This window comes from Pristis pectinata, chromosome 7 (genome assembly GCF_009764475.1).
Source record: "Pristis pectinata isolate sPriPec2 chromosome 7, sPriPec2.1.pri, whole genome shotgun sequence".
Taxonomy (NCBI): domain Eukaryota; kingdom Metazoa; phylum Chordata; class Chondrichthyes; order Rhinopristiformes; family Pristidae; genus Pristis; species Pristis pectinata.
Genome location: NC_067411.1, coordinates 947,068 through 960,611, shown reverse-complemented (window position 1 = coordinate 960,611; position 13,544 = coordinate 947,068). Strand labels below are relative to the sequence as shown.

The window sequence follows — 13,544 nt, the reverse complement described above, 5'->3', positions numbered from 1 at the left end:
GCCACTGTGCAAGTCCTACCCTGGTTTAACTTCCCAAAATGCAACAGATCACACACCTGAGTTAAGTTCCATCTGCCATCTCTTGGCCCACTGGCCGAATTGTAAGCTTAAATAACTTTCTTCACTGTTGAGTATATCACCAATTTTGGTGTCATCTGTAACCTAACCATGCATTAACACTCTCACCCAAATCATGACAACCCCCAGTGGACCCAGCACCTCTAATCTGAATAAGCTCTCCACTAGGTTGATTTTATATTTGATTGGCTAGCTCACCCTGGATCCCATACGATCTAATCTTCCAAACTAGCCTACCATGCAGGAGCTTGCCAGAGGCCTTGATGAAGTCCATGTAGCCAACGCCCACTGCCCTGCCCTCATCAATCCTCTTGATCTCCTTTTCAGAAAGCTCAATTAAATTCATTTAACATGATTTTCCACACACAAAGCTATGCTGACTATCCCTAATAGACTCTTGCCTTTCCAAATGCAGGTAGGTCCTGCTAAGGCAAATGGACTTGAGGGGAGCATTAATTTGCAATAAAGTTTTTTTTTACTCAAGAGTTGCCCATGAAACAGAAAGCCCACATTTAGTTGCAGGACGAGTGTTTGCCTTGTTATGACCTGCAGGTCTATGAACAAAAACCCAAAAGTGGCATTAGCTCTTTCTTGGCCAATGTGGACACGATGACTAAAAAATTCAACGATTCCATAATGGAAAATCATTGAGTTGAATGATTCCTCTCTCCACAGATGCCAACGGATCTGATTAGTGTTCCCTCACTCAGTTAAATTCCATCTGCCATTTCTTGGCCCACTGACCAAGTTGTAAGTTTTTTTACTTTAGATTTCCAGCCTTTGTGTGATTTTCATTTGATGTTCAGCTTACCCTAACTATTGTCATGTGGCATTTGCTTGACCTCAGTGATATTCATTACCCCGAGGGAATATAAAAATGAAATAAATCCAACTCAATCTTGGCAGCATTGTGAACTGCAGCAGAATAAAGTGTACAATGTGATGCACTTTGCTAGGAAGAAAGAATGTATTAGGACAATTCTAAGAGGGGTGCAAAAACAGAGGGATCAAGGGTGTGGGTGCACAAGTCATTGACAGTGGCAGGGCAAGTTGAGAAAGCGGTTAATAAAGCAAACACAATCCTGGGCTTTATCGATATAGTATAAAAGCAGGAAGTCATACTGAACCTTTATAAAGCACTGGCCCAGCTTCAGCGGGAGTAATGTGTTCACTTCTGACCACATTATGGGAAGGATGTGTGAGCATTGGAGAGAGTTCACAGGAGGTTTACAGTTGCTAGGATGATCAACTACAGCTAAAGGATAGATTAGCAGGGCTGGAACATTTCTTTGGAGAAGGGTGAGATCTGATGAAAGCAGATGTACTTGTGGAGAGAGTGGTTAGTGGAGGGGTTAAGGACTAGAGGTCACAGGCATCAAAGGGAAGGACATTCATAGTGTTATGTTGCATGTGGTTGGAATCTGGCTGCAGTACCGCAAATATGGTGGGGTGGGGGCAGGTTCCATTGTGGCCTTTAAGAGAAAAGTGGATAAATAAAGGACGAGGAAAAACATGCAAGGCTATGCAGAAAGGGCTGGGTGTGGCCAGATGCTCTGCTAGAGAGCTGCAGGGACATGATGGACCGAATCGCCTTGTGTGCTGTAACTATTCTATGTCATCAGAACTTTGTCAAGGACACAGAGGGAGGTAGGATGAGGAAGGTCTTCCCATTCATCCCACTGCTACTAACAGAATTTCTCTCCACACTGAAGCAGTCCAGCAGCAGTGTGACAGTGCTTGGGCTGAGTCCGCACTGAGAATCACACACTGGTCCCGACAATGGCAGAGCTGAGACTCGCTGAGACACAGCGCCTGCCTGAAGAGCAAACATTATGTTAATATCTACTGTGCTCATAAAATGAGATGTGCAAAGGTTCCAATTTCCTCACCCACTGCTTATTAAATCCAAAATGCTTTCAACCTGGTGCACTTTGGTGGGGATCATTTTAACAACAGGACGATGGAACATTTTTGTACAGGAAGTGGACTAATAAACAACCCTGAGAGTTCAGCTTTCGCTGCAGAATTTCTCACCAGCACTGAGGAAATGCAAACCTCCAGCACATCCACTTGACATGAAAAACACAACCAACTGGAAACAGACAGGTAACAAAGAGAGGTAAAAAATTTATTGCAGTATTTGTTCCGCCAGTTGTTTTTGCTGGGGATCCCTTTTTCTTGTTTTGCCCGAGTGACCCTAATACATTTAAAATCTACATTTACAAAACAAAAAAAAAATCAAATAAAATCTCCTCCTGTGTAGGTCACAGATACTGCATGCTTTCATTAGAATAAATTATATCCAGCACAGTCTGGCATTGTACATCCTGTAAAATAACTTCTCTCTGGAACTTCTACACTAAAGAAAGCCATCGCTGCTAGGTTAAACTCCAAGAACACTTTATTAAGAACATTAACAGACTAAATTCCAACATTCACTTAACTTTTATTTTTAAACAGAATTCTTTTTCCAAGATATAAACAATTTTTGTTTTGTTAAACTATAATACAGTGGGAGTTTAAAATCAATCGAGAAGATTTGGCTGTACAACAGCGAAGGAAGCTCCCACGGGAAAATGGTATCTGACAATCATTCCTTCCTTTCGCCTGTCTCCATCTGTTCTGTGTGTGGATCTCAGTACAGAGTTACTCCAACTGTGAAACCATCCGATGTGTAAGTGTTGCCAGAATGTGGTCTTTTAGCCCCAAGTTTATTCTCCTCACTGCTGTGTTTGGCTGCAGTGTTAGTCGTGTTAGCAGGAAGAGCCTTCCTTTGCTGCATACAGCGACCGTAGAGTCTGAACAACTTTGTTAGTCAGCTTATTTGCACTTGTCAGGGCTATTTTCTTGTAAATGATGTCCGTCTCTTTGATACTGTCAACCCAAGGCACCAGCTTGCGGCCCTCTCTCCGCTTAGCCTCTGTCCAAGAACCGCTGTATGAACCAGCCATCCAATGTACACTGAAACCACTGCTGGTCTTTTCCACAACTCTGGCAATCTGAGGCCTGTCTTTATACTTCGGGCAGCAAATGGCAATCACATCCATCACTTCCACAGCCTCGTGCATCTGAGCGCCCAGGTCCCCAGCGTCCGACAGTCGCTTCGACCTTCTGGTGGCCTGGCAAAAATTTGGAAGAGTGATTAACAAGCAACCATCATGAAAGGGAGAGGCAACTGTGTGTGGATGAGAATAATACACCCGAACGATTACAGGCGACTGTGTGTGATGAGAATAATACACTCTAACGGTTACAGATGACTGTGTGGATGAGAATAATACACCTGAACGATTACAGGCGACTGTGTGTGATGAGAATAATACACTCTAACGGTTAAGATGAGAATAATACATCTGAACGATTACAGGCGACTGTGTGTGGATGAGAATAATACACTCTAACGGTTACAGATGACTGTGTGTGGATGAGAATAATACACCCGAACGATTACAGGCGACTGTGTGTGGATGAGAATACAGCTGAACGGTTACAGGCGGCTGAGTGTGGATGAGAGAATTAAAACAGGAGCCTCTGAATACTGGATGTTCTTCTAGGGAGTTCAGCCAGAGTCAATTCCACGGCTGGAGGGTGATTCAATTGAACAGGATCAGGGTAGGAGGGTTCCTGTGCCATCCTGTTCTATGTTCTATGAAGGACAGGAGAGCTACTCTGATAGCAGATTCGATGGTTTGATGTTGGGGGGCACAGACATGATTCCAGGATGGTGTGTTGCCTCTCTGGAGTCAGGGTCAAGGATATCCCTGCAGAGGCTGGGAAGAGGGAATCCATAAGTCATGGTCCTTACTACAAGTAGAAAGAAAAATGAGGTCCTGCAGGCAAATAACAGGGAGCTAAGGGTAGAATTGGCAGCTCAACATTCCAGGGTTTAGATGTTTCAGATAGGGTAGAAAGCGAGGTAAAAGAGGTGGGGGAGTTGCACTATTGATCAGGGGGAATGTCACAGCTGCATTCAGAGAGGACGTACTGGAGGGCTCATCCACTGAGGCAGTGTGGGTGGAGCTCAGGAATAAGAAAGGTGTGATCACTCTGATGAGGTTATGGTATAGATCTCCCAATAGGCACTGCTATGTAGGCAGATTATGGAAAGATATTAAAACAACAGGGTTGTTGTAGTTGGTGACTTTAACTTCCTCAATATTGACCGGGACTTCCTTAGTGCAAGAGGCTTAGTTGGGGCAGAATTTGTTAGGTGCATTCAGAAGGGTTCCTTGACACAATGTGTGATTAGTCCAAGCAGGGAAGAGGCCACACCAGGCTTTGTATTGGGAAATGAGCCTGGCCAGGAGATTGGGGTTTCATCAATGGGAGAGAATTTTGGGAAAAGCGATGATAACTCCGTATGTTTTCAGACAGTTATGGATAAGGATGAGACAGGTCCTTGTCTGCGGCGGGGGGGGGGGGGGGGAGCTGAGTGCTAAATTAGTAAAAGACTAATTACAACAGCATTAGACAGGAGCTGAGAAGTGTAGAGTATTGCCTTTGGAGAATGTGTAGAGGTTCACCAGGATATTGCCTTAATTAGAGAGGATTAGCTACAAGGAGAGGTTGGATGAAATGGGTTGTTTTCACTGGGGTCTGAGGGACAACCTGATCGATATAAAAGTATGACAGGCAGAGACAAGGTAGATAGTCAGAGTCTTGTACAACCACAACACATGGTCCTGTGACCACAGACCTGGAGTTGCCCAAACCTTTGGTCCACATAGTCTGGGTAGGAAGGAACATAAGAACTTTGAGCTTGATCCTCCACTATCAAAATCAGAGCTGAACTTTGGCCTCAATGCCTGTCTATCCCCACATTCCTTGAGTCCCAAATACCCAGAAACCATTGAACCTCCACAGCCCTTTGGTGCAGAAAATTCCAAGGCTCACCACCCTCTAAGTGAAGCAATTTCTCTTCCCCTCCGTCTGGAATGACTGACTCCTGATTCTGAGACAATATGTCGTGGTTCTGGACCTCTCAGCCAGGGGAAAATTCATCTCCACATCCAGCCTGTTGAGCCCTGTAGAAATGTTGTAAGTTTCTCTCTTTCTTCTTAACGTTCTAAAGTACAATCCTGGACTACTCAATCTCTGACCATTAGTGATGAGAGGAGTAGCCTGCTTCTAATGCAAATACTAATGAATTTGGTTAGCAGCAGGAATAAATAAGGATGGTGAAGAGTGCTTTGCACCACAGCACTGGAGGGGACTGGTGGCTAGCCATCTGGGCTCCGATTAACAAACTTAAGGTTGCCATACAAAGTTTCCACACGAGTAGAAGGTCCAAAATCTTCTAAGTACAACCAAAGCCAAGAGAGAAAGTTCTGGAAACATCTCCAAGCAGCCATGAGAGGAGACACCACCAGTGTGGGTCACTCTAAAAGTGCTGGGAATATGCAGGTGCATATACAGAGATGGCCATCCCACCTCACAGCAACACAAGACTGATCTGTTTTCTGCTTTGATTTCAGAATTTCAGTTCTTGCAGCTAGACAGCCCTAGAGTCTCTGTTGTTTTCTTTAATATGGGCGAGTAAACTTAAAACATTGTGAATGAGCAGAATTTCAATTCAAAAGGATGAATCTATTTTTGACGTGATTTAACAGCTGGCAAATATCAGCAATGCCACTCATGCCCACTCTCTTACCCCTGCAATGCCTCCACCTACTCGCTCCTCGCCGTCACTCTCCTCATCATCTGTTTCCGCATTGTTTTTCGGGCTACTGCCTCCCAGCAGTGCGTTGATTGCCTTGTTTCGGGCAGCTGTGCTGGCAGACACCTCCCCATCCTCATCCTCTTCATCTGGATCCAGGTGTTCCATCAGTGTTTTGAACTGAAAGAGGGTCAACAGGAACAGATCAATGAATATTACGGGAATCAACGAGCCCAGTCTGGCTTCATAGGACATCATTTCAAACACTGCTGATGTACAGTGAGGAGGACAGTAATGGACTTGAAGCAGACAGAAACAGACTAGCAAATTGGGCAGACACAAGGCAGCTGAAATTAATGCAGTGAAGAGATACGTTTCTATAGGACTAGAGAGGACATATGAAAAATAGGAGCTGAGGAGACTGCTCTATCATTCAATAAGATCAAGCTGATCTTGTGTCTCATCCACCATTGGCTTAGTCCCCACCTCTTCTAATCCACTGGTCTCAGCCTTGACTATACTCAATGACTGAACAGCTGAGGCAGAGGATTTTGAGGAATTACAACCCTTTGGATGAAGACAATTCTTGTTATTTCAGCCCTAAACAACTCCTTGGCTTGAGATCCAATAGAAAGAACAAATATTATCAACCCTGTCAATCACTCAGATTCCTCTACGGTTTAATGAGATCACCTCTTACTCTTCTAAACTCCAGACAACAAGGCTAAACTACAGAATCTCTTCCTAGGACAACTACTTTATCTCAGGAGCCAATCTAGGAACCTGTGCCGCTCTGATACCAGACAGATAGATATGGAGACAAGGACTGCCCAGTGAGGTTGCACCAACGCCTCTCAGGGAGGCTTCTTGACGATCGTACCCCAACCTCTTTGCAACAAATGGCCATTTGCCTTCTGTATTGGACCCAGACATTGTTCACAATGTCAGCATTTATTGCCCATCCCTAACTGCCCCAGAAATGAAGAAACGATTAAGGGGCAATCACATGGGTAGATCTGGGGTCACGTACAGACTGCACACAGAGAGCACGATCTTTGATGGGAAAGGTCAGATGGAAAACTGCAGAAATCTGAAAGCTTCAGGGTTACCAATGCTGAAAATGGCAATTTTTAACAATTCCACACTTATTTTATGAGCTGAATTCAAAATCCCCAGGTTTATAAAATTATGAGAGACACAGCATAGAAAGACAGTCTTTTTCCCAGGGTAAGGGAGTCTAGAACTAGAGGGCAAAGGTTTAAGGTGAGAGGGGATAAACTTAAAGATCTGAGGGACATGTTTTTCCACACAGAGGATGGTGGGTATATGGAAGGACCAGGAGACAGGACGTGGTGAAGACAGATACAATGACAACATTTGGACATGTACTTTGAAGGATAAGCTAGGGATATGGGTTTAATACAGGCAAATGGGATTAGCATTGAAAGGCATTCAGGTTGGCGTGGAGAAGGTGGGCCAAAAGGGCTCACTTTTGTGCCGTACAATTTTATGATTCTTAAAACCTTTCAACACATTAACATTCTTCCTTAAATAAGGAGAGCAATATTGTACACAGTACTCCAGGCATGGTCTCACCAATGTCCTATGCCACTGGGGCATAACCTCCCTACATTCCTGCAGCTACGAAGAGGCTCCAGGATGGTATCTGGAGCAAAAACAAACTGCTGGAGGTTCAGTGGGTCAAGCAGCATCTGTGAAGGTGAAAGGATACTCAATGTTTTGGCCCAGCATTCTGGATTCCAGCATCTACAGACTCTTTTGTGTCTCCAGGATGGTATGGTGCCTCTATGGGTCAAGGAGATATCTCAAAGCAGCTGCAGGATATTCTGAAGGGGGAGGGTGAATAGCCAGTGGTTGTTGGTACGAATGACATAGGTAGGAGAAGGGATGAGGTACTGCAATGTAAGCTTAGGGTGCTAGGTAGCCATTTAAAGAGCAGGATCTCAAAGATTGTAATCTCTGGTCTGCTTCTGGTGCCATGAACTGGTGAGTATAGGAATAGAAGGATAGGTCAGATGAATGCAAGGAATGCATGGATGAAGCAATGGTGCAGAGGGATGGGCTTTTGATTCCTGGATCATTGGGATCGTTTGTGGGGAAGGTGAGATCTGTTCAGGCAGGATGGGTTACACCTTAACCAGAGTGGGATCAACATCCTTGCTGGTGCTGTTGGGGAAGGTTGGGGCAGGGGATGGGGGAAATCAGACGTACAGTCATCTAGAGGAGAAATAGTTAGCAAGTCCTGTAGGCAGAGCAGGGTAAATGTACGAGGGGAATACAAAGCTAAATTGCATTTATTTTAATGCAAGGAGTCCAACAAGTAAGGTAGATGAAATCAAATTTAATTAACACAGGGGTTAACAATATTGTTGCCTTCACTGGCACATGGTTGAAGGATGGGCAGGACTGGCAACAGTATCCCAGGGTATAGAATTTTCAGGTGAGATAGAGGTCAAGTAAAAGAGGGAGAGGCATTACACTATTAATTAAGGAATGCATTTCTTCAGTATTGAGGGAGGATATCATTGAGTCATAGAGCTGTACAGCACAGAAACAGGCCTACTGGCCCAACTTGTCCATACCAACTATGATGGTTATCTACACTGTCTGCTTGCCCCATTAGGCCTGTATCTCTACTCCTTTCCTATCCAAGTACCTATCCAAATGCCTCTTAAACATTGTAATTGTACCCACCTCTACCACTTCCTCTGGTAGCTCATTGCATGTATCCACCAACCTCTGTGTGAAAAACACCCTCAGACGTACCTTAAGCTTCTCCCCTCTCACCTATATCCTCTAGTTCTAGACTCCTCCACCTTCAGAAAAAGACTATTTACCCTATCTGTGCCCCTCATAATTTTATAAACCTCTACCAGGAAAGGGCCCTTCTGGAGGACCTCTATAACAATATCCTAGAAGGCTCCCCAAACGAGGCCACATGGATAGAGATTAGAAACAAAAAAGGTGTCAACACTGCTGTGTGTAGAGGGATGTAACGATAATAGGGTTATAGTATTAGACACCACTCGTTACACCTTACCAAACAGAAAAAAGATCCATTGTTTATTGCATTCAGTGCTCTTGATGTGGCCCTTTCTACATTGGTGAGATGATCACAGGCTAAGTGACCACTTTGCTGAGCACCTGTGTTCCGTCTACTGTGGCTGCCTGGATGTCCTAGTTGCCAGCCATGTTAATTCTTCCTCCCATTCTGACTTGTTTGTCCTTGGCCTCCTCCACTGCCAGGGTGAGGCTAAATGCAGACTAGAGGAACAGCACTTTATATTCTGTCTGGGTATGAATACTGAATTCTCTAATTTCAGATAACTTGCCTGCCTCTTTCCTTTTTCTCTCCTCCTGACCTACCCAGTTTCTCCTACACTCACTGCACACCCCTCCCATCACTCTGTTTCTTTCCCTTCCTACACCAATACCATTTGTCCTCTCCCCACCTCCCTTAATCGATTCCATGGTCCTCCTTCCTTCAGAACACAGAACATTACAGCACAGTACAGGCCCTTTGGCCCACAATGTTGTGCCGACATTTTATCCTGCTCTAATATCTATCTAACCCTTCCCTCCCACATAGCCCTCCATTTCTCTATCATTTGTGTGCCTACCTAAGAGTCTCTTAAATGTCCCTAATGTATCTGCCCCCACAACCTCTGCCGGCAGTGCGTTCCTTTCTTATCAAATTCTACCTCCTGCAGCCCTTTGTCACTTCCACCTTCACCTCCCAGCCTGTCATTATTTCCACTCTTCTCTCCTCCATCTGCCTATCGCTCCTCCTCACCTGGATCTACCTATCACTTGACGAACAGCTCTTGCCTCCCCCTCACCCTCACTTTATTCTGGCCAACTCCCCTCTACTCTTGCAGTCCAGATGAAGGGTTTCAATTTGAAACATCGACTGTCCATTTCCCTCCATAGACGCTGCCTGACCCGCTGAGTTCCTCCAGCAGTTTGTTTTTTGCTCCAGATTCCAGCACCTGCAGTCTCTTGTGTCTCCAAAGACCTATTTCTGTCCTCTCTCCGTTTCATGTTAGTTAAAGAACCTATCGACAGCAATGCATTGCTTTCTGCATCACTCAAATTTTATTTTCCACAATAACCTCTGATGTGTCACCTTATCAAATGCTTTCTGGGAATCTAAATAAAGAACATCTACTGGTTCCCCTTTATCAACAGCACAAGTTACTTCAACATAAGTGAATTGAGAGACTGTCAGAAGGTAAAAGGATGTCTGGCAAGTGGGAAGCTTTTAAGTTGATAAATTAGTTTATTATTGTAACATGTACTGAGGTACAGTGAAAAACTTGTTTTGTATACTGTCCATACAGATCAATTCATTTCATAGTGCATTGAGGTAGTACAAGGTCAAACAATAACAGAATACAGAATAAAGTGTTACAGTTACAGAGAAAGTGCAGTGCAGGCAGACAGCAAGGTGCAAGGTCATAATGAGGTAGATTGTAGTAAAAGTAAGATAGGAAGAGTTCAGGGCTAATATGTTCCTGTTAGAGTGAAATTTGAGATTCGGCCCACTATAGTGGTGTCACCTGCAAACTTGTAGATGGAGTTAGCCCAGTTGTGAATGTATAGGGAGTAGAGTAGGGGCTGAGGATGCAGCTTTGTGAGGCACTTGTGTTGAGGACAATTGTGGCGAAGGTGTTGCTGCCTATCCTTATTGATTGCGGTCTGTTGGTCAAGAAGTCAAGGATCCAGTTGCAAAGGGAGGTGTTGAGTCCCGGGTTCAGGAGTTTGGAGATGAAATTAGGACTCATTTTGTACCTTGTCCACATCCTCTGCCTCCAAGCACATGCTCCCTCCTTTATCTTCAAGTGGTCCTACTCTCTCCCTAGTTATCCTCTTGCTCTTGATGTTTGTAATAGAATGCCTTGGGATTCTCTTTAATCCTACTTGCCAAGGACTTTTCATGGCCCCTCCTGGCTCTCAAAGATCCTTCTTGAGTTCTTTTCTGGCTTCTTTATAACCCTCAGGGCCCTGTTCGATTTTAGCTTCCTAAACCTTATATATGCTCTCTTTTTCTTCTTTATCTAATTCACAACGTTAAGTTCCCTTCATTCTTGGTCTTCTTTCTTACTGGAACATATCTGTCCTGTACTCTGAGCAGTTGGTCTTTAAGCATCCTCTACATGTCAGATGTGGACTTGCCCAAAAACAGCTGTTCCAATTAACCCTCCCTTGTTCCTGCCTAATTTGCCCTGCTCCAATTTAATACCTTCCAGCAAGGTCCATACTTATCCTCATTCACAGCTATCTTAAAACTTCAGGAGTTGTGATCACCATTTGATGGAATCTCTGAAAGCTCAGGTTTGTTGGAAATGACTGGAATCTCTGCACAGGAATGTTTTGGATCTTGAATGACAGCCTACCTAGGCTGACAGGTCTTGGGATAATTTCTGTCCAGCAGTTCAGTGACTCTAGCCATTGATTCCATTTATCTTATTAATGTATTAGATCCCCACAGCAAGTTCCACCATAGTCTTTCTTTTTTTTTGCACTGTCTTCTTTTGCGCAGTTTATTTTCACTGTATGGTATAATTTTTATGTATAATTTATATTCTATGTTGTCTGTACATATGTGCCTGTGATGCTGCTGAAAGTAAGCTTTTCATTGTACTGTGCATGTCAAGTCAAGTGGAGTTTATTGTCTTGACAACTGCTTTGAGGCAAGATTCTCAAGGTCAAAAAGTGGATTAGTGGCTTCAGTTTATGATTTTAAGTACAAGGTAGTGGTCTCCCATTTTTCAGCCACACAGAATCCACCCTTGACTTTGTGGTTGCCCATCTTGTTCCTGCACTTGGCTTGCTTTTCACAGGACAGAGAGCACCAGTGACCAATTAAATCTACTGGTCACAAGAACAATGTCTTTATGCTGCAACGTTGACATTACCAAAAAAAAATGCAGCTTACGTCTAAGTATTGTTTGACGATACTCCTCTTCACTGATTCTGTGATCTCGGCATGTCCTACTCCATTCCTCAGGAAATCCAGCGTCTGCCTGGGGTTAAAGTGCACTCCTGATTTCCTGTTCACTGCTTTGTCGTACACTTTAGCAGATTCAGATGGAGAATACTTTTGGATTTTACTGGAGAATGAAACAGATAAAACTGTTGAACAGGGACTTATAGATGAAGGCTTAAAGCCTAAGGAATGAGAATCATTCTTGACAACATGGTAAGATGATTTATTGAAGATTAATAACAATAAGTGGACAACAGTACAAATGAAACAGGAATTCGATTGGACATTCACAACAGTTTGGGAAAGTCATGACATAAATTGCAGATTGGGGTATTTCTGACTCCTTATATTTTTCAATGGAAATTAAATTTCTCAGATTAGAGACACACTTTCAGATAAGTTAGGTTAAGAATGGTTTCCCCAGTGACCACAACCACACATACACTACAATTTCTACCACTGTCCAGTGCTGATCGGATGGAAAGCAGCGAAAGAGAGAGGTTAGGCAAACCAGGATTTACTGGCTATTTTTCAGCAGAAAGCCTTTGGGAAAGAAATTTATGTGCAAGTTTGGGAGATCAAATGTAAAGGTACAGTGCACAGTTAGGGGCAAGACCCTTGACACTATGATGTACAAAGGGCTGTTGGGGTCCAAGTCCATAGCTCCTTGAAAGGGACTGCACAAGTTGATATGGTGGTAAAGAAAGCGTATGGCGTACTTGCCTTTATTAGTCAAGGCATTGTTATGTTGCAACTTTATAAAACTCTGGTCAGGCCACATCTGGAGTATTGCATTCAGTTCTGGTTGCCCCATTATAGGAGGCTTTGAAGAGGTTGCAGAAGAGGTTTATCAGGACACTGCTTGGAGGTTGTGCTATGAGGAGAGGTTGGACAAACTTGTGTTGCTTTCTCTGGAGCGATGGAGGCTGAGGGGAGTCCTGATATAAGTTTATAAGATTAAGAGAGGCATACATGCAGTAGAGAGCCGGTATTTGTTTCCCAGGGTCAAAATGTCTAATACTAGAGGGCATGCATTTCAGGTGAAGGGGGGGTGGGGTAAATTGAAAGGAGATGCGTGGGACAAGTTTTTTTTTTTACACAGAGAGTAGTGGGTGCCTGGAATGTGCTGCCAGGGGGGATAGTGGAGGCATTCAAGAAACTCTTAGGCACATGAATGTGCAGAGAATGGAGGGATATGGACTAGTGTAGGCAGAAGGGACTAGTTTAATAAACTTTTATTACTAGTTTACTTAGTTTGGCAGAACATTGTGGACCAAAGGGCCAGTTCCTGTGCTGAACTATTCTATGTTTTAAGTGTTTAGAGTCAGAGTTCTATACGTAAAAACAGGCCCTATGGCCCACTACCTCTATGCCGACTATATGCTTACCTACATTAATCCCACTTGCCTGCATTAATTCCATATCCATCTGTGCCTTGCACATTCAAGTACCTGTCTTGATGTCTCTTAATTATTGTTACTGTTCCTGCCTCCACCATCTCTAGCAGCTCATTCCTGATACCAATCTCTTTAAACCTCCTCCCTCTCACCTTAAGCCTATGCCCTCTAGTTTTAGACACCCCTGGATGGGAAATAGACAGTGACTATCTACCCCATCTATGCTTCTCTTAATTTATATACCTTTATCACATCTCTTCTCAGCTTCCTTTGCTCCAGAAAAACAGATCTAGTTTATCCAATTTCTCTTGATAACTCAAACCCTCCAAACCATTCAACATCCTTGCGAATGTTTTCTGCACCCTCTCTAGCTTAAATCACATCCTTCCTATAGTTTAGAGAC

The 13,544-nt window shown here is 43.7% G+C and overlaps 1 protein-coding gene across 1 annotated transcript in view; it reads right to left on the bottom strand.

The window, feature by feature from the left end:
* Nucleotides 1–2,508: 2,508 nt before the first annotated feature.
* Nucleotides 2,509–13,544, bottom strand: part of LOC127572471 (nipped-B-like protein) — a 469,472-nt gene continuing 458,436 nt past the window's right edge. Inside the window, exons 40-42 of the mRNA XM_052019793.1 lie at nt 11,694–11,868; nt 5,729–5,914; nt 2,509–3,197 (exon numbers count right to left, since the gene is read on the bottom strand). Coding sequence (XP_051875753.1) covers nt 2,832–3,197; nt 5,729–5,914; nt 11,694–11,868 — 727 coding nt within the window. The 3' untranslated portion in view covers nt 2,509–2,831. The remainder of the gene's footprint in view (nt 3,198–5,728; nt 5,915–11,693; nt 11,869–13,544) is intronic.